At 31.2% G+C, this 22,085-nt stretch overlaps 1 protein-coding gene across 3 annotated transcripts in view; it reads left to right on the top strand.

Annotated features, from left to right (window-relative positions):
* The window catches only part of LOC130448668 (kalirin), a 393,432-nt gene that overhangs the window by 124,716 nt on the left and 246,631 nt on the right, over window positions 1-22,085 (top strand). For all 3 annotated transcript variants that reach the window (XR_008910360.1, XM_056786130.1, XM_056786132.1), the window contains exons 14-23: window positions 1,909-2,293; window positions 5,960-6,218; window positions 9,566-9,779; window positions 9,855-10,213; window positions 11,828-12,038; window positions 14,421-14,624; window positions 14,703-15,171; window positions 16,386-16,646; window positions 16,737-16,978; window positions 20,242-20,341. Coding sequence is in view for 2 of the 3 variants with exons in the window: in XM_056786130.1 (XP_056642108.1) it covers window positions 1,909-2,293; window positions 5,960-6,218; window positions 9,566-9,779; window positions 9,855-10,213; window positions 11,828-12,038; window positions 14,421-14,624; window positions 14,703-15,171; window positions 16,386-16,646; window positions 16,737-16,978; window positions 20,242-20,341 (2,704 nt within the window). In the remaining variant the exon portion in view is untranslated. The remainder of the gene's footprint in view (window positions 1-1,908; window positions 2,294-5,959; window positions 6,219-9,565; window positions 9,780-9,854; window positions 10,214-11,827; window positions 12,039-14,420; window positions 14,625-14,702; window positions 15,172-16,385; window positions 16,647-16,736; window positions 16,979-20,241; window positions 20,342-22,085) is intronic.

Genomic DNA, 22,085 nt, shown 5'->3' with positions numbered 1-22,085 from the left:
CTCTAAATGGTTAATTACGGGGATGAAAATATGTTTGCTAAGGTTTCTTGATTTCAATACTACTAAAAAAAATTAATCGAACTGTTGCAGAAATGAAAGTTTTGCTCCAAAAATGAAATTCATTGTTAAAAATAATTCAATATTTTTCCTTTCTGACTCGCTAATACACGGGATCTTTCAAAACGTTCGCATGCGAGTTATATCAATGCATTAAGCGAAAAAAATCGATTAAAAATCACCAAACAATCACATGTCTATAATGCATAGTTTAATCGCAAATTAACAATAAGGTTTAGCCAATCAAAGCTTGTGGAACGTTTAAGTTCATCCCTTTCGAGCGGTCGAAAGAGCCATAAAAGTATTTAGCTGCTGCCGCATTTTTGGACTTTGCGTTATAGACATGTGATTGTTTGGTGATTTTTAATAGATTTTTTTCGCTTAATGCATTGATATAACTCGCATGCGAACGTTTTGAAAGATCCCGTGTATTAGCGAGTCAGGAAGGAAAAATATTGAATTATTTTTAACAATGAATTTCATTTTTGGAGCAAAACTTTCATTTCTGCAACAGTTCGATTAATTTTTTTTAGTAGTATTGAAATCAAGAAACCTTAGCAAACATATTTTCATCCCCGTAATTAACCATTTAGAGCCTTGTGCTAAAACCTTTAAACGAGCCTGTAAAGGAGGTCTGGAGGGTATGGATTTTCCTCAGATTATGAATTCTTATGTTTGTCGAGGTTGAACGATCTTCCTTTCGAGAAGCATTACAAAATCTGAAATCTTGATGAAAAAAATGTGTTAACCTTGATAGAAAATATATAGATATTTCAATTTTTTATTGTAGTCAACATGCTGCTTCAATCTATTTTATTATAGTACATCGCAGTCAAGCTGCTATGAAAAATGTCTCAAGTTTAGTTCACGCCATTATAAAATTTTAGACTAAAAAAGGATTAACAGCGAAACAAATCAAAAATAGAATGGATGCTATTTACGGTGACTTGTGTCCATCATTTTCAAAAATTGAAAATTAGTCTAAGCTATTTCGCTAGGAAGGAGAATCGTTAGAAAATAGAAGGTTCTGTGACGGCTTCTACTCCAAAAAAACGTTAATTTAGAGGAAAAAATTGTTCTAAATGACCCGTGCCTAAAAACAAAAGAAATTATAGCACAGACTGGTATTTCCAAAACAATCTTACATGAGTATTCAAATATAACGAAAATTTGTACAAGGTGGGTGCTTTGAGTGCGAAAGCAACGTCGAATAGAATGTTGTGAGCGATTTTTAGAGGTTAGCCTCGAGGACCAAGAAAATGTAATCCGATCAATTGTAATTGTAATGTCTTTTACAATGATCTGACATCCAAATGAGAATCCATGGAGTGGTATCGGAAAGGAGAATTCGTGCGAAAAAAAAACAGAAGGTCACGGAAAGCACCAAAAAAGGCTACAATATTTTGCGACTGCTAGGGTATCGCTTTGATTGACTTTGAGTAATCGACTATAACCATAAACGTGGCATATTACTCTGATGTACTAACGTATGTATAACGAAAATAGCCGCGAAAAAATCAGCAGAGTTTTGCACTTGCTTCATGACAATGCTCCAGTCCACATTACTTCGCTTACCAAAGCTAATATACATTCATTATATATCCCTGATCTGGCCCTGTTCGACTATTTTCTGTTCGTAAAGCTGAAGAGCAATTTAAGGTGTAAAAATGCATCATATTTTTATATTAATATAGAAGCTTTACACATATTTTCTAAAATGTGTGTGGAAATAAAAGGATTTATGATCTTTCCTTCTATGTTAAGCTAAGAACTCATGGACCGCACAACGTAATTCCGTAAAATTAGATAAGGTAAAATGATATTTTTTTTCAATAATTTTGAATCTTATAGGTCTATTGCTGAAATGGACACAACTGGTTCAGTAGCTGCAATAGAATCTGCTCTGGACCGATTAGCGAAACAAAGAAACGATCTCGAAGAACTTTGGGCGGCGAGGAAGCTTCGATTAGATCTGTGTTTGAGATTAAGACTTTTTGAAAGAGACGCTCTTGAGGTTTCCTCTCAACTTGAAATGTGGTCAGAAGAACTTCAGCATAGTGAACTAACCAGAGATATACCGAAAGCAGAACAATTTTTGAGATTGCACAACGAAAGCGTCAGTCAAATGCAGAATACGACCTACCAAGTTTTGCAACAAGGACAGGATTTGGTACAGGTGTTTGAAAATTCTGGAATATGTGTTATGGCTGATGCTCAGTATAACGCTCAGACTAGGGTAAGAAATTTGAAAGTAAACAGTTTTTTTTCTTAGTATTTAAAATGTAATACAATGTGACATACGGGAATTTTTAATCAAATAAATAAATAAATACTCAGCCAATTTTGAAATCAATGTATTTGTAATTACACAAATTCAAATCCTCATCAATCGCTAGTTAGTTAAGAAAGCTCATTATCTGCAATTTCAGTTATTTGTGGTGATTTTGTCAATCGTCAAGGTGATGTGCATCATTTCAATAGCACGACTCAACTCTCTTCTCAAAATTCTCCATCACAAGGACTTACATCACTGCAAGGATATCAGCGATTTCTTTAATGATTCCATCTCCAGCTCGTTCGAATTTCGTGGTTTGTGGTTATAAAGACAGCTATTAAAGTACCCCACAGAAAAACACTGATAAGTGGGAACAACTGGGAGGACAAGAAACATTGCCAAAACCTGAAATAATCTGTCCAGGGAACATACATCTAAAAACTGTCATTGTGGTCTGTGGTATTGCCCCGTCCCAAACACTTTTTAAAGGGATTTATCGAGGTGGTCTTAATTCAACCTTACAAATGTAAACCTTTTTGAAAAAATAAGGTACAATAATGCCAACAGAGCCAAAAGCACACCAGATTTTCACTTTTTGTGAATCTAGAAGATCATGGTGGATAAGATAGATAAGCTCCATGGGTCATCACCAAAATTCCCTTTTCATTTGATACCAAAATCACTCTGAACTCTGTAATCAAAGTCTTCGCTTACAGCACACCAGATTTTTACTTTTCGTGAGTCTAGAAGATGCTGGTGGATAAGGTATGATAAGCTAGATGGGACATACCCAAAATTCTCTTCTCATTTGATACCAAAATCACTTCAATTCTACAATTCACATCTTCGCTTACAGTACACCAGATTGTTACATTTTTACATTTTGTGAATCTAGAAGATGATGGTATAGTTACTTTTTGAGATTCTGGAAGGTTCTGGTGGATAAGATATGACAAGCTCCATCTCACATCACTAAAATTCCATTTTCATTTGATACCAAAATCACTTGAATTCTATAATCCTTCTCACTCACACCAAAATCAGTTGCTTGAAATTGGTAGACAATGAGCTTTTTGGAGGAATGGAATGTTAACTATTCATGTGAAATTCATCTAACTGATCTACGATTGATTCGTAGCTCTCACTATTATGACATGTAGGTGACCTTCTTGGGCTTCTGAAAACCACTTTCCTTACTCTTCAACATTTTTTGGTGTCCTTGCCCTGCGTTTCAAGCCAGGATGCTTTTTATCAACGATTGGCTCGAAACAGCTCCACGTAGACCAAACAATCACTGCGTGGCTGTAATAAACTCACCAGTTTTCTTAAATCTGTCATCGTTTTAATCAACCGAAGCTGCAAGTTACATTGTTTCAAAAAGACTGAGTGAATGAAATGGCGTTTAGTTTGGATCAGAACTGTCTCCACTATGATCACCTCATTCTCAATACTACACAGTTTGAAACCGTCCGTCTGCCGTGTATCTCCCCGTATAATATTTTTAATGTTAAATTGCAGTGTTCCATAGGTCGTTGATGTATGTGTCACGTTTAATCGGCTTATGAGATTATAGATACAACTATAATTTAGGATAATTTATTCGAATTTTTTTATTCATTTGTGTATTAATAAAACGACTTATAAAAAATTACAAATATAACATTAATGACCTGTTACTTTGAGATAATTTGTATACGTTTGAAATGATTTCGAATTTATTATAAATTATATTGTTTATTAAAATATAAAAAATAAATATAAAATTCTCAAGTATTTGTAATGCTCTTTTTAACTCTTTATTTATACAGGAATGCTTATCTATACTGCTCTCATGTCAGCCTTGCTAATATTCTTCTAGCGTTCATCTTGTTTAAATCCTTCCAAGTTTTTGTCTCTCTTATTTCTTATCAGCATTTCAACTTCTCTTGTTTCTATTAATATACTTTAATTTTTTAATATCCATGTATTCCTTAAAATATTCTCTTATCAAAAATTCACTCCCTGGATTCAAAAATTTTCTGCCTTTATGATCCATTTAACACTAATTATAAAGAATTATTTCTTTTGGTGTAATGGGAAGGCCACTTGATATGATGCAAGTCAACATGCAAGAAATTGCATGCAATCTCTTGCAAGATCAAAATATTACTTAGACGACCTAAAGAAATGAAAAATAATAACAAAAGCAGCCAAGACAAACGATAAACTATAAAGAAAACAAAAATAGAAAACGAGGAGTAATCTACCTCAAAAAATGGCACCGAACCGATGATGTTGCAAGTGCGAGATCTTGCATAAAACAATCAGTTGAACTTCAGCTGCATATGCTTTTGATCAAGAAATATTGCGACTTGCATTGCATTACACGTTGTCTTGCATTATGTCAAGCGGCCTTTTGGAAAAAATTTCATGCAATTTCTTGCACGTTGTCTTATACCATGTCAAGCTGCCTCAATAAATGATATTTTTATAGAAGTCTCCTAGACCAAAAAATTGTCAAAGACAATTGCCTAAAAAACCATTAATATACGAGACATTGTGATAATTGTTATGCTTTTAACATAGAAGAATCATCACAATATATAGTACTACACTACACAATAGAGTATATTAAAAAATCATGAATTGTCAGAGAAGAAAACAGCATTAACTAACCTTGAAATACCAAAAAAGCGTGGCTCTTTTCCGCAAATTGGATTTTAACAATAGTAACAAGTCTTCATAAAATAATAAAAATGAAACTAGGATATAGATCAAAATTGAGCCGAAAATTAAAAAATTTGATTATTAAAAAGAACAGATTTATTAAAATAGACCAATAAATAAAGATTGGGAAATTAATTCATTGAAGAAATTATCAATACTAGTAACAAATATCTCATGAAGAAATTCAAGATTTTTAGATTTTCTAATAACATTAATAGAATTAAAAATTAATAACAACTAAGTATATCTCCTTTTTCATCAAAGATATTATTTCAGACTTGATAACAATATTTATACAACTAAATCAATTAGTAAGTCCAAGTGGATGAGTCAGAATGTTTGGAAAAAAATTACCAATTTATGGTTTTAACTATGTTAATTATTATTAGGGGTAATTTTTTGCTATCGTTATAAAAAATAAAAGATGCAACTCCCTCTATCACACATTTGCTATCAGAGGCGTTGGTGTACAGTGAGTTTAGTTTTTCCAGTCAGTGTTGCGATTTTTTTTACAAAACACAATATTTTAAATTAGTTTTCCCTGCAAATTGCTACTAACTACTACTTTAAGATAAATTCACACCACTCATCAGTGATGCTAACTGGTAAACAAAAAACGTAGCCCTCATTTCACTTTGTGTTTATTGAATTTTAACTAAAACCTGTAAAATAAGCTGATTATTTTTTATAATTTTTGCACTGGTGAATAAAAATTTTATACTGTAAAATTTTTTCTACTAGCTTTTCAACTGAACCCAAACATTTTTTATAAGAAGAAAATAAGATCAATTTTTTACTGTCCCCTAGAATTGTAGCTTCAGTGCTCTTGAAATCTTTAAATGGATAAATACTCAACACACAAGCAACCAAATTTGTATGAATATTTTAAATGAGTATTAAATTTTTGTTGTTTTGGTTTAGGTTCAAGTTCTACTTGAATTTCTTCATGACAGAGAAATGGATCTAGAAGAATTGGCAGAATTAAAACGTGTTAAGCTTGAACAGTGCATTCAACTCGGCCAATTTCAAAATGATGCTAACCAAGTGATCAGCTGGATAAGGAATGGAGAATCTATGCTAATGGCTAGTTTTACGATACCCAATAGTTTAGGTGATGCCGAACTTTTGAAAAAAGAACATGAACAATTTCAAGTGGCCATCGAAAAAACACATACCTCAGGTAATATTTGGAATTTCCACATAGGTAATAAAGGATTATAATATGCATTATTTTCAGTAAAATTAGACTTAAAACTATAAAAATTTCTCTTCGGAGCTTCTATTTGGCATAAAACATTTTCTTGAATTGTCTCCAATTAAAATAATGATAAAGACGAAACGTCAATTTTTTATCAATCTTTCAAAAATTATTTAAAAAAAATAATTTTAAAACAGAAGAGACCATAAAATCAAGAATATATAGAAGCATTAATAATGCATTATTGTGATAATTCTGTACCATATTTTTTGTTAGTGAAACGATGATTTATTTTAAAGAAGCCACGAATAATAATTTGGTCAGTTTCCAACTAACGTATACTAGGCGAAGTCCTTCATCAAAGTACCAAATCTTTGGTTATACTTTTGCGAGTAACATATTTAAATCTGAATGACTATAGTAGGCAAAACGCTGTTGGTCTTCTATTTAATTCATGCTCAGATCTCCAAACAATATGCTTTATTTGAAGATCATTGGTATCGTTACATATAACTATTTCATTTTTAGTTTGACTATTTTATAAAATGTATTGCATTACAGCATTTGTTTGCAATAAACTTTTACAAAATGATACCATTCAATAAAAATGCGTGAAATATTTCACAAAGTAACATTCAGTTTCTTGCTCATGATTTTGTTCCAATATAAAAAAAGAGTGCAGTAAATGCAGAATATGTTTTATTCGAGGAATCCTTTAAATCTTAATTGGAAATAACACGAATGATAGAAGCTGTGAGAGATTTTGTTGCCTATTTATTCACTCCGGTAAAGCACAAGTAAGACGCATTGGTATTGAACAAACTACTCGATGGAGCCACGATTCTTTATGCAATATGGTGGAACAATGTATCAGGACTCATCAAACTTTTCAAAGAGATCAGAATCAAAATAACTAGTTGATTTCATGAATGCAGACGTGATTCCCTAAGTTGTCAAATGATTCAAATACCTGGAAAAAAATGTATCAATTCAAAAGATATCCTCATTACAAGCTGAAGTTACAACTGGTTTCCTGGAAGTAATTAAATAAAACAAAAGTGCTAAATAGAGTTGTGATATCGCTGATGATGATTCTTCTTCATTTTTGAAGAAAACGAATATCAAAGCAAACGACAAGGTATACAATAGTTTCTGAAATTGTGACGGGTAACAAAAAATTTCTATTACAAATTAAATAGATCAAGAGACTTTTATAAATGCTGGTCAGAATACGCAAAACAATATAACCTAGCAGAATTTGCTTATATTTATTTATCCCTTGGTAGGGACAGTTTGCGGTCGTTTTTCGAAGCTGTAATCGAAGATAAATTTCAATCCTTTGCTCTAAACAAAGCGTTTTTCTATCATACTATTGATGTATTTAAAGTATTGGTAATATAAAAAAAGTGTTAGTTATATTATGGTTTCATTCCAACAACAGTCAGAATTTATTATCATAAGTTCAATCATGTCTAATAAATGCATTCAACAAGCAATGGATAATGTCCAATGTTCCAATAAGTGAATGGACTGATTTCACACTTTTCGTGCATAGAATGTTTTGTTATTAACATTTTATTTTAAATCCTACATGATTTGTTTGTGTTCGTTATTTAAATCTAGCTTTATAGTGTTCAGCATCATATTATTAATAATATTTATGTTTATGATTTGGCTTAATCAGGAATAGAATAGAAAAATGAAGTCCGGGGTGGTTCTTGAATTTATAGAATCTGCACATTCTCATTTCAAAATCCTTAATTAGTCTCGGTTTGACTCACGATATCTGGTTGGAATAAACCTGAAACACTTTTTCATTTACTGTTCGACCAATATCAAATAATTGAGAATAATCAATATTAATAGAAAGAGATATAAATAAATATAAAAAATTTTAAAATTTTATGGACAAAGCAACACAATTTTATATTAGATAATATGAAATAAAAATTTGGCTTGATAATAATTATAATTCATATAAAATCTTATTTAATATTAAATTTAATTATGCCAGTCTATTGAGTCTATGGTAGAATTCTGCCCTAGAATAAAAAGATATTTCAAGCAGAAATGCCTTTGTGAATCTCTGGACCTTATAAAATGTATTTGCCATTTTTAATTCTGAAGGTAGCTGATGAAATAATTTTTTTGTACTGAAGAATATGAAATTTTTTACCAGATCAGAAGTGGATATTGTTAAGTAAATGTCCAAATTTTTCTTGTAGTAGGGTAGCTATGAATAGGTGTCTCAATTGAGTTGTGTGAAAGTGTTTGCGAAACAAATAGATTCTAAAATGAAAAGAACGGGGAGAGTTAAAATTTTGTTTGTTTTAAAATAGAATCCGTTATGCGTTCTATTACATAAATCATAAATGTGACGAATTAATATTAATACAATAAGTGAAGTAACACCACAACTCAATTAAAGTACTAAATTTCAATAAACGAAAATTCCTTTTATTCTATAGGTGTAGGTATCCACCAATTCTATTTTTATTAAATTTTAAGAATTATGATGATAATATCATGTATTTGCGATTAAAAACATTTTTTTAAAATTACTAATGTAAACTCTCTAGTTATGCTGATAATTATGGAATTTATTATAAATACTTTTAGTTTATTCTACAAAAAACAACATATTCTGAAGGTGAATACCTCTAAATATCAGTTAATTTACAATTTAAATCATCACTATTTATAAAGTTATGGCTCCAATTAGTCCACTTTTTTTTTCTATTTGACATGCTATAATTCATTGTTGAAAATGTATCCCGCTTCCCTCAAATGATGTTAGTTTAGAAGAAACAATTGAGACAGGTAAATGATTTAACTGAGTTTGAATTTCTGGAACCGTTGGTCATATTCATACTGAACACACTGTTTACACCACAAACTACACCAACACTCACAATTGCACTGACGCGCATTTCGATATCTAAGTTATCGTATTCAGAGACTGAAGATAAACTGTGTGTTCGGTAGGTAAATGACCTGCTGGTCGAATCTAAGCAATACATGTAAATAAATTCAACTACAAATTACATAAATGTAAATAAACATTTATTAAAAAATAGAATCAACTAAATTGAAAACTCTGGAAATGATGATATTCACATTGAACACATTGTAATTGTTGTAAAAGTTGGTGTTAGGGCAGTAAACAATATTCTCAGTATATTATCTAACAATATTTCATTAAAATGTTTCTTGGTAATGTATTATGTGTTTATATTATCATTTAATGGTCTCATTTGCCAAAATATGTATCTAACATTTCTTTTATCTATTATATAGAAATAAACTTATTTTTTTTATTTATTTTTCAGCTGTTCAAGTTAAACATCGAGCAGATACTTTAATCAATGCCAATCATTACGATCCACAAAGTATCAAAGATATTTCTGAAGAAGTTACCAAGAGATGGCAGCAGTTGGTAACATGTGCTGAAGAACGACACAAATTAGTGACGGCCAGTTTAAACTTTTATAAAACTGCTGAACAAGTTTGCTCTGTTTTGGACAGCTTGGAAAGGGAATATAGGTAAATTAAATATCTATTTATTTGTTTTCACATTGATCTATGTGATGGAATAATATAATTTGTAATATATTGCAGGAGGGATGAAGATTGGTGCGCCACTGGACAAGCAAACATTGACAAAGCCACCGCCATATCCCAACTAATTAACAAACATCAAGAACAAAAAGAAGCTTTTTTGAAGGCTTGTACATTAGCACGAAGAACAGCTGAAACATTTTTGAAATATACAACTAGAAGTTTGCAGTTTTATAATTATCCAAGTAGCAGTGGCAATCACGAAGCTAGAGTGAAGGGTATTCTAGAAAAATTATTAAATCAAGAAAATAAAGTTTTGGAGCATTGGACTCAAAGGAAAAAGAAGTTGGACCAATGTCAACAATTTGTTTTATTTGAGAGATCTGCCAAACAAGCTATTGAATGGATTCACGAAACAGGTAAGTACTGAGTACTCTAAAATTTTTCCGTTCAGTTCATTGTAAAAGTATTTTTTCATTAATTTAGACATTAGGAAAAGTATATGTATTTCACAAGATTTTTACTGGTAAAAACATGTATGCTATGGTATGTATGGATTTTTTTGGGGTATCGTATACACTTCCCCAGTGTTTACAGCTGATCTGATAATCCCATTACTTTTAAAAAGTCTAGAATGTGGGATGGCTTTAATTGCCAGAGATCTTCGACTTCTATTTCATATGCTCCCGGGTGTAGTGTTTTGAAGTTTTGTAGTGTTTCACACTTAGCGAGAATGTGGATAGAGCAACAAAATCTGCACCCCGCATTATCTGCGTCTTTAGGTGTCAAAGTGCCTCGATAGGACTCCTGTTAATATTCGTAGATTGTTCTTACTTAGATTAATGCATTCTTTGGTTATAGTTTCTGCATGTATCAGCACCCGCAGGTTGTCCCAATAATTTGTTGGCAAAAACATAAAAGCATCAATGATTCTATGTATACTCTCCATCTTTTTGCTATTTTGTTAATCATAAGCTTCAGAATTGAGTTTAAAAGTGATGTACGTACTTAAGACAATTACATTGATATTATCGGATATAGATGTACCCAAAGAGACAAAATTGTGAACACAAAACGGGATTTTACAATAGAATCGCAGCATTGGCAATTACAGTTCTATAAATTTTTTTGTTGGAAAAATTTTCTTCAACATTATTTATAAGTGAGTTATATTGATTCAGTTTATATTTTTAAGAGCAACGCTGTTCCTCAACCAGACTTAAATGAAAATTACTTGAACGTCTTCGATCTACGTATATACTTTGACTAGAGCACAAATGCTATTCAGAAAATCGGTTTCCCGAGCTCCTGGAAAATAATAGGAGTTTGAAATGTTTTTTTCGAAAATTTAATGATTATATAAATGAATTACATTCATCTAATTTCAATTGAAACAAGCATCAACGACTTTATTGAAACTTTGAAATACCTAAACGTATTTCAAACAATTCAATGAGTCTCTTCTCGTGGTGTCTATTTGCGGCGTGTATTAAGGATTGTATATCGTATAGTCCTGATGTTTATTTAGCATGAATTTCTCTTGAAAGCTGGAGAGCCATGCGTGATCTCATGCCCTATAACTCTGACGTGAGTTTGTTTCTGCTTTTTCATTTATCTCTGAAGACTGGATGGACACACATACTTTCAAAAATCCACTTTTCCCATCTATACCAAACTACAAATGAGTATTTGGCATTTGTCGCATAGCTTGAACAGTAGCTATGAAAGGTAATGGCAGTAAACTAATGTTTCTTCAGATATCTTTTTATTGCTCGAATGAATACTTGAGAAATCTAATTTTTTAACTGCGAAAAATTTATCGACATTATGATTATGCTGCGCATAAGTTCTCGTTTAAAATTAGGCTGAATAGAATATAAATTGTGAGATATTGTGAGGTTGTAGGTCTGTCTGGGTTACCTTTGTGTAATGTTGCCTAATTTAAAATAAGAAATGTTTATGTTACAACATCTACTGGTTCCATAATTTTTGACAATTATTTTCATTAAATTATCCCTAAAATGTTCTTCTAGGTGAATGTTACCTAACCACACATGCAACGAATCTCGGCAACAATATCGAAGAAACTGAAAGTTTATTACGCGAACACAACGAATTTAAAGGAACTGCCAAGGAAACTCGGGAAAGAGTCAAGTTACTTATTCAACTTGCTGATAGTCTTGTAGAAAAAGGTCACGCTCACGCATGCTCCATCAAACAATGGGTAGAAGCTGTTGACAATAGGTAATTATATTTTTATACCAATAAAACATCTTTAAGTTTGTTCTAAATTATTTTGTACAAGATAAATCATAATCTAGTAATGGATCTCATCATGTTTTATTATCCTGCTTCATTTTTGTCAGAAAATCTTCTTAACCTTTCTATGAGAAGAGAGTATTCAGGAAAAACTTCTACTTATAATGAAGTTTTTGCTTATATATTGTATTAATGAATGGGATTTTCGATAAAAAGAACTTTTCCATTTTCAATTATATGAAAAAGAATATTATTAATCCTAAGAGATTTTGCTTCTTTTGAAATGTTAGGAAATGAAATTTCATTTTTGCGTCCTGAAACCTTTTTATCAACATTATGTTGAAAATTGTATTTGAAAGCTTTTATTTTATTCAAACAGAGTGATGAGTTAAATTTCAAATCTTAAATTCATTAAATTGGAAAAATGTTGTAGTGCTATTACTATAGGGAATTAATAATAGCTTTTTCCATAAAACGTGTTGTATAACTTAGTATATGAATTGATCAGCCCATGAAGATAAAGAAAGTGGAACAGGTTCTAGTACATGGACAAAACCAGCTGCAACGAGGCTTTTGTTTATGAAAAACCAGGCTGATCTGCAGCCTATGTGTAAGAGCTCCAAGGTTGAGGTTTTTGTATATCCGACTGATTCTTATACGACCATCAAAGGCTCACAAACAAAATCGGAACTTGTCATTAAGCACAATTTAATGCCATGCTTGGCCCAACTCGCGTTTTCATTGCTGTATTCCAGACTGCGTATATAGTGAAGTGGCATAAAAGGAAGGGTTAGAAATGAATTGTATAAACGTATTATAAATATTATCTAGCTATAAACAGATGACATTGACATTCTGGCTCCTACCTAACTAATCATTCGCAATTGAGCGACGTGATTAAAACTCTCTTGTGGATATAAGACGATTTATTATAGTCATTTGAGGACATTCGAATCAATAGCTAAGTAGTCGAACCTCTTAATTGGACAATTTGGACTAACATTTTAATACAATGTAACATTTTGATTTACACCACGAGCAAATTATCTTAGTGACATTCCGGCCTCCCTCATTCTAATAATATTGTATTTCTTCTTCTTTTAATGCATATCCACTAATGGTTCACATTTTCCATCACTTCTCTATTTCTTGCGGTGTGTATTAAGGATTGTATATTGTGTAGTCCTGTCCACTGCCTGATGTTTCGCAGCTAAGATATTTTATTCCTTCCTATCCCTCTCTTTTCTTCAATTTTACCTTCGATCAGTAAGTGCAAAAATTGATATTTGTTGTTTCGCATAATGTGTCCTAAGTCCGCCGTTTGTCTCTTCTTAATTAATTCAAATAATTCACGTTGTTTGCCGATGTGTCTCAGAATTTATTCGTTTTTCAATCTAGCCGTCCAAGGCACCTTAAGGATTCTGCGGTGCAGCCACATCTCGAAAGCCACCAACTTGTTAATCGCAGTCGTCTTCAATGTCCAGCCCTCCATTCTATAGAGAAGCACTAACCAAACGTAGCACTTCACGAACCTCAGTCGTAGATTAAGATCAAAATCGGGACAAGTAAGCACTCTTCGAAACCTCGGGCTTGTTCAATGCGACATATTATTTCTTTGTCTGATGCCCAATCTTCAAGGAGCCAGATTCCCAGATATTTGAATGTATCCACCCTCTCTAAGGGTATTGCGTTAAATGTTATGATGGCGTTTTCAAACATATTTATGTTTCTTGAAATAATCATAATTTTTTTTTTTTTTGGTATTGAAGTTTAGGCCCATTGATTTGCTCTGTTCTTCTATCTTATTGACCAGTTGTTGTAGGTCTGCAAACACTGCAATTATACTCAAAAATAGTTATAAAGATTTGTTTTGTAGAAGGGTATGTGTTCTAATTCACCACTAGTTTCTCTCAACTGTAATTTTTGTTATCGATTATAAGCAGAATTTAGTTTTCAGTATCTAAAGTGTGAAATATGTTGCTTCATGGTATTGACTAAGAATTGGAACTGGTTGTAAAAAACATACATTTTGTTCAATTCTACGGGAACAAGCAGAACAAAAATAACAATTTAGCTAGAGATATTGCTATTGTTGTTCATCCTTTTTTCTAGTTCTGTTATCTCTACTGTAATTCTACAACTTAAATACCTCATTTATACCCATCGCTCTACTCTTATCTTATCTATTTAACCCTATATTATAATTATTTTTCTTCAAGTCCACATATATCCCATTTCAGAGATTCCTTTGTGATACAGTATATTAGTGTCATAAATTGGAATGGATTTGCTTTGTTTCTGTTGTCTGTTCATAAAAGAGGTATTAATTGAATATTTTACTGAAATATGACTTCTCTGTTGTAACAGATATAAGAACTTTAGCTCGCGAATGGAAAATTATCGACAGCAACTAGAGGAAACTTTGGGTATCCAAGAAGAAGAAAGTGAAAAGAAAGAACTTTCCATTGATCGAAATTCTGATCCTAACTTGGAAGCTAAAGTAAAAGAAGCTGCTGCAAAAGAATTGAAAGAATTGAATGAGGAGAAAAGGAGGTCTGCTAGAAGAAAAGAGTAAGTAACCAACAACAAATTGTATCATGATTGAATTTCATATCAATTCCAATAACAATGCAACTAATTAATTTTTAGATTTATCATGGCCGAATTGTTACAAACGGAACGTACCTACGTCAAAGATTTGGAAACTTGCATAACTTGTTTCCTCGACGAAATGAGAAATTCCTCAACAGTCACCGCTTCGCTTCATTCCAAAGAAAACATAATTTTTGGCAATATGGAAGAGATATATGAATTTCATAATTCTATTTTTTTAAAGGAACTCGAAAAATATGAAACGATGCCTGAAGATGTTGGGCATTGTTTCGTAACATGGGCTCAGAAATTTGATATGTATGTTACCTACTGTAAAAATAAACCCGAGAGCAATAGTCTGTTGGTGCAACATGGGGGTGGGTATTTTGAAGAACTACAGAAGAAACACAAAGTTGAACATCCCATCGCCGCTTATTTAATTAAACCGGTTCAGAGAATCACCAAGTACCAGTTGCTGCTGAAAGATTTACAGAGCTGCTGTGAAGAAGGTCAAGGAGAAATTAAGGTATGTTATAGTTTGTTATTGGATATTCAGTCATGACTCCAATAAACATTCTCTACTTACCTCTAATGCATATTAGTTCAGTAATTGATAATCCCAAACAACTTATACACATAATTATTAGAACATCCTTAGCGGGAATCTTCACATTTATTCCTTGACCACTAAACTATAGAGTGGGCTGTAAGGAATTGGCCTCTTGTCCCTATTTAAGCTATTGGATACATTTTTTAACAATTTTACATTAGCTATATCTGTGTTATGATTATGACTCGCATATTTTAAATAAATAATAAATCCCGTCGCGATTACCACAGCTAATTTTATATATATTACTCTTTTCCAAATTTGGTATTTTATCCTTAAGATTGCCCAACAATTGTTTTAATGTATTGTTGGATTTATAAACCAATTTAAAACCCATTCTGTTAAATATTCCTCTTAATCCTTTTGTATAAATAGGATTGAAAGGTATCAGAGCAAATTTTCCATGTTTTTCATATTGAGTTTGGAATAAAATTGTTTCACACAGAGATTTCTTAAACCTATGATGATTAACTAACCTATTTAAAATTATTTTATCTTAATCGTTGAGTACAGCTACATCCTTAATAAGGGTTTTTTTTATTGTATCTCTCGATCGCAAGTGAATTAACTGAAGTACTAGGAAATGGAGAGTATCTAAAGTATGTAAAAGTGGCAACTGCCCATTATCCTCTATTTTATAGGTGAACTTTATAGATGAATATTTTGAGTTGAGTTCCAAAATGAATCCACATACCTGTACCATATCCTGGGAAAAAACTGAAACTCTTGACTGATTTGCTTTTCAAAACGACTCATGAACAGTTCAGCCATAAACGTTGATAGGCAGTTGCCCATTGCTGTTCCTTCATCTTGCTTGTATAATTCGTTAACTGTAAATTCTCCTATTACATCAGCTCTCAAATTATTAAATCTCAGGTCCTCAAGGTACACGAAGGTCTGCGGGATCGGTACGCTGGGAAATAATGAACTTACATTAAAGGAAATTCAAATTACCCCATCTTGTATCTTCTAAATGAATTATGTTCACTTTTACATATAATCAAAGAGTTATCAATGTTGTGATGCCACTCTAATGAAGATAAAACATGTAGGCATAATATAATCTATTGGTCGTTAGTAAACAATAGGGATGTCAACATCGATCTAATACAGTTGAATTTTATTATCAGGATGGTTTGGAAGTAATGCTCAATGTTCCCAAAAAAGCAAACGACGCAATGCACTTGTCCTTACTCGAAGGCTGTGATATATCCTCGGACAAGTTAGGCGAAGTAGTTCTACAAGACGCTTTCAGCGTTTGGGATCCAAAACAACTAATTAGAAAAGGCAGAGACCGACATATTTTCCTTTTCGAAATGTATCTCTTATTTACCAAAGAAGTTAAGGATTCTGTTGGGAAAGTGAAGTACATCTACAAAAACAAATTAATGGTGAGTTAGTTGCATTTATCAATTTTTTATTTACTATACTGTGAAAGTTGTGTAATGAATGGTGTTTGTTAATTGAAAGTTATTTTTTAGACTTCTGAACTGGGAGTAACAGAACATATGGAAGGCGATGAATGCAAATTTGCAGTTTGGACTGGTCGTGCCCCAATTTCTGATTATCGCATTGTACTTAGAGCTTCTTCACTTGAAACCAAACAATTGTGGGTGAAGAAGTTAAGGGAAGTTATACAAGAAACATATTTCAGCGGAGCATTACCGCTTTCACTGCCCAAGAGCCCTGCAAAACTGAAACCTCATAGCCAAAGATCTAGTCGGTAAGTACATATTTCTATTTATTATTAATAATTATTATGTTCTAGTCCAATAGTGGCAACGTCTACTTCGGATTTGGATCAAATTACAATCTGATCAATTGCTGTATCCAATGAAAAGTTCTGAATTATTAATTCAATAAAAATGTAACTAAACAAATTTGAAGTTTTCAATAGTGTCATTAGATAGTGAATGCTAATTTTACAGGGAAGCCAATACAAAAACGATTGTAAATGAAATGTTTTCTAAATCATTTAAATTGGTATTTAGGCATACCAAGTTCGGTGCACATACAGTTTGAAGATATCTTAACTGATAAATATTATATACATTTTTGAAAAGGTCTATATTTTCAATATTTATCAATATTCAAAATCTGAAAATAAAATATAAGATGAGTATGCTTGTATGAAATTATACATTACAGAAAGGAAAATTACCTAATGGAAAAATAACCGAACTGCATCAATCCAAATGTGGGTTGGAAAGGTCTCTCACTTTAATAATCGTGAACTCTCATTTTCAAATTTACAAAAATTAGCAGAGTTCTTTTTCTGCCTGCCTGGCACAAATGCTTCTAGGGAAAGAATATTTTCTTTAATATACTTATTAAAGTTAATTATAAAAAAATTGTACAGAATTTTATACAATACTTCAAATCGAAAAAGATCTATAATTCAGAAAAATATGAAAATTTTTGTACTGATTCTGATTAAAAAAAATTGATTGATTAAAAAAAATACTGATTTTTATCATTTCCTTAAATATTATTTGTTATATATAATTTTTATAAAAAAATAATCAGAAAAATCTTAATTAAGTTATTTAACTTAACTAACCCCCCGCTACAAGTTCCCGTCCCAGATTTAAAATAAAATATATGGTCACCTTACTAATAAGTGATGTAAAGACTACAGAGAGTTTTAAAAAGATTTTTTCTAATGGCACTACTACTTAATTTTATTTAGACTTCTTGAGTTAAGATTTAGGGCGAATAAAACTAAATATGACTTTATTCATATTTCAGTTTAATCTAAAAAAATTTTAAAAATATCAAAATAAAATAAAATTCGACCACAAAAGTTGTGTTTAAACTTAAGTAAATCTCCGTTTAATGTAAGGAAGAACAACATCAAAAAACAAAATAATTTTGAGCAACATGGGCTAGGATTTTGAATAAAAATTAATTTCTCAAATCTAGTATAGTCTGATAAGTACGACTTGGGAATCACACTGGCTTATTAAGTCTTCCTTTTTGTTTGCGTCTCAATCTTTGGTTTAGTCGTGTAGAACGGGATCAGAACCAAATTAGTCATTTTTCTTATAACCAACTCTCATATAAGGTTTTCAACTGAAAGGAAAACGGTTTTTACTTCTCGTTTCTCACGACTTTTATATTTAAAGATAAAACTCGCTTTCCAATTATATCAATCAAAGTTGTTGCTGATCTGCATCTGAAGATTTTTTATATTATAAAAATCAGTGTGGTTTATGGCATTATTTTTGTGAGATCTCTTGAAGAAGTGAGGTTACTGCATATTTCATGGTGCATATAGTCGCAAGGAACTCATGATATGGCACTATTAAATAGTGTAAAAATCATCTTAAAGCATATATTGGACGGAAAATGTCAATTTTAAATTTTTTCGGGATATGGCACTATTGAAGTAGGAGTGCAATATGTGCACTAAATGAATTTTTCAATTAGACAAATGTAATAACTATATTTATTTGATGTCATCTGTTTGTTGAGTAGTTCATATATTTCGATTGCTTATTTTCTTCTTGCTACCTAGTTCACCTGTAGGTCATTTCTAACATTCAAAAGTACTGGGAATACCGCAATGAGGTTAGTTAACATTATTAGAATTTGGTTTGGTTTGGGTTAACAAATTAAGCACTTCACAAGTTGTTAAACGCTTAAAAGGAAATTTCTCATGCCACAATTTGGGAAAAAGGTCCCTTAGGATTATTTCCCTAAACAATTTTAAGAATGCAATCATAAAACAGATGAGGACGATATTAGAAGACTTATTTATCTAATTTACTTATTATTTCTTCTTTAGTTTTTTTTTATAACAAACATGTATATTCATTTGACCATATAAGCATATTTAATGATAAAGTATCGAGATCTCTGTTCCATTTAATAATTAAGCTTTTTAACCAATAATAAGTAATGTCTTCTAGGTGTCAGATTTAGGTTTGCTTCCGTTTGTATTATAAATAACCAATTGAAATATCGGAATTATTTATTGTGGTCCTTATTTGGTATAATAAAATCCTACAGATTACAATAAATCAATATTAAAATTTTAACAACGCAAAGTTGATGTGTTTAGCTGCAATCTTCAAATAAGCACTCCTAAATAATTGAAATTGTTGAAACTTTCTGGTTGGCAAATGTCGTAAGACTTATTCCAATTTTTATATCTTATACAATTTCACTAGCAACCGAAACTTCTTTAACAAGATAGCAACTCATTAGTAGAGAAGTACAAAAAGTTAAATTAGGATTGATTCAAGTGTTATGGGGATCTATTGCATTTTAAATTTTAGATGATATGAAGAATGGAAGGTTCCATAATGTTTACCTTTATAGTGGTTGCAATTATTCTTGCATATCTCTTTAAAAATATAAAGAACCTTACAACTTCACAGAGAGTTTTCTAAGGATTGACATTTATTTGCTGGGGTTATCAATGGAGAAGTAAGATTTCTTTGATAAGACAAAATTTTAAAACTTGATTATTTTGATTATACATCAACACTTATAATTACATTGTCTGACGCGCGTTTTGATAACCAAGTTATCGTCTTCAGAGACTGAAGATAAACTGTTTACCTTCAGTCTCTGAAGATGATAACTTGGTCAGACAGTGCAATTTTTAGTGGCCGTTTTGTTATAACGTCTTAAAATTTTTTTTCCATGAAAACTGTTGAATAATTTTCTCTTCCACATCTGATTTCTTGTTAATGTTGCAAGGCAATAATGTTACTGTCATATTTAGATGTAGCTACAAACGCGTCTCCTTGTACGTTGGTATATTGCTTACAGCGATAAATCCAGTTTATAAAATATCACAATATCTTATTATAAATGTTATCAACCTCATGGTGATTATCTCTCTCTGTATAGTCTCGAATTACTATTTAATTAAACGATTTAACTTTGCTGTAAGCTTTGTTAATCAAAATGATTCTACTTCTATTATTATTTCGGTTTTTACATTGTTATTTTTATTAAAAAAATATTTTGTTTCAGGGATATGGAAGAATGCAATTCTTTAGATGAAAGCGTCGAAAATTTAGATAGGAATTCTTTGACTTCCTTTGGCTCGGGTAATACTACAGACTCCGATAAGGTAAGTTATATGAACATTTAACAATTTATAAACTTCAAGTTCATAATCCAAGATGTCTTTTTTTATTTAGGTGTAAATAAAGTGATATAATGACATTAGATGTAGCACCATAAAACATAAATAAATTTTTGGACTATCATAAAAAAATCAGTTTTCCAATACAGTATTTCATCTGCTTTTACTTTTGAAAAATTAATATTTCATCGTTATGTTTAATAGCAAATTACAAACATAAATTTGAAAAACAAACTGACATATATATTTAACTCATTTCAGCTGGTTTTCCAAAGACCAAAACTAGATCATCGACCTTCCATATTACAGATAAACCATAAATTCTGGTTTGATTTACACCATAATATAATATTCAACATATATTTTTCTTGGAAATGAGATTTATACAAATCTGTTTTCATTTTAATTTTACGATAAGCTCCATCGAGTATTGAAAATTTTTATAGGAGGTAGGCGTTTCAATATAAAATTTGTTCCTCTGGCTTTCCACTCAATTCTTTGTATAATCTCTAATATTATTAATATCGAATCAATCAGCAACAAAACAAGAGTGGTGATGTGTACGTCAACTCTACGATTTTATAATTGATGATTAATTGATTTAAAAAGATTATTGTTACATACAAGAGATAACCTCACGCTATTCAGTTGTAATTGTACTACAAAGTACTTAATTTCTTAAGACTTGTAAACTTTTCCAGAGCCATGTCAATAAACATCTTATTTTAAATGATTACAAAGCACAAGATCATTCGAAAGTAAATTTGGTGGTCTGAGAAACTACTTGATCATTCCAAGTCTATCATCAAAAGTTTTTTTCAAATAAATTTGAACCTCACGTTTATTTTTAGCAGTAAAACAATATCTCCTCAAAGTTAACAGGAGGTGAGAATATTAATTTCCCATTAAATTTCTATTAATCCCAAAAGCCTTTTGGTGTAATATTCTGATCTTCTCATGCAAATGTTAATTTTTTTGGGGTTAATACTCAGTTGTTTACTTAGAGACCAGAACTTTCACCATCATCGGTATCTATACGACCTCGTTCAAATTCAGCAAACCAAAAACAAATGGTTCTTTTGGATGAAATAGAGTCCTAATAACACTTTTGAAGCTATTATTGAGCTTGTACAATATTTTTTTCCACCAAGAAGCAATGACAAATTAACACACGAAATTGTTTTGAAAATAACAAAAATAGCTTCATATAAATGGCTGTCACTTTTTCCTGACTAATCGAATTGTCATGAAATTTTACACATAGTCTTTAGAAAGTTGGTACTTCATGAACGTCATATAAATTTGACAATGGCAGCGCCATCTATGTGTCAGTCACACGACTTATTGAGTGATATTCATTCATAAACAATATGATTTTGAAGAAATTTCGTTTTCTTCGCTTGAATACAGTGAATACAATCACATTTTGCAATTTTTTTAATAATCCGACTAATAGTGGAGGAATTGGCCAATTCTCGTAAACGAAAAAGAATAAATTAGTTATATAACATGACTGATTCCCAATGGACTATTTTCATTTTTTATCTCACACAAAACTTCATCAATACATCATATAGTACAATTGTAAATGAACAAAGACAAATTCTCTTTAACAAATTTTCACAACATTGTAATTTCTATATTGCACAGAATATTTTCCATCACTGTATGGGACAATAATTGGAATTTTATAAAGGGAGTGTACAAATGCTTTATCAATTTTTCATAA

This window comes from Diorhabda sublineata, chromosome 9 (assembly GCF_026230105.1).
Source record: "Diorhabda sublineata isolate icDioSubl1.1 chromosome 9, icDioSubl1.1, whole genome shotgun sequence".
NCBI lineage: Eukaryota > Metazoa > Arthropoda > Insecta > Coleoptera > Chrysomelidae > Diorhabda > Diorhabda sublineata.
This window is presented reverse-complemented; position numbering and strand designations above follow the sequence as displayed.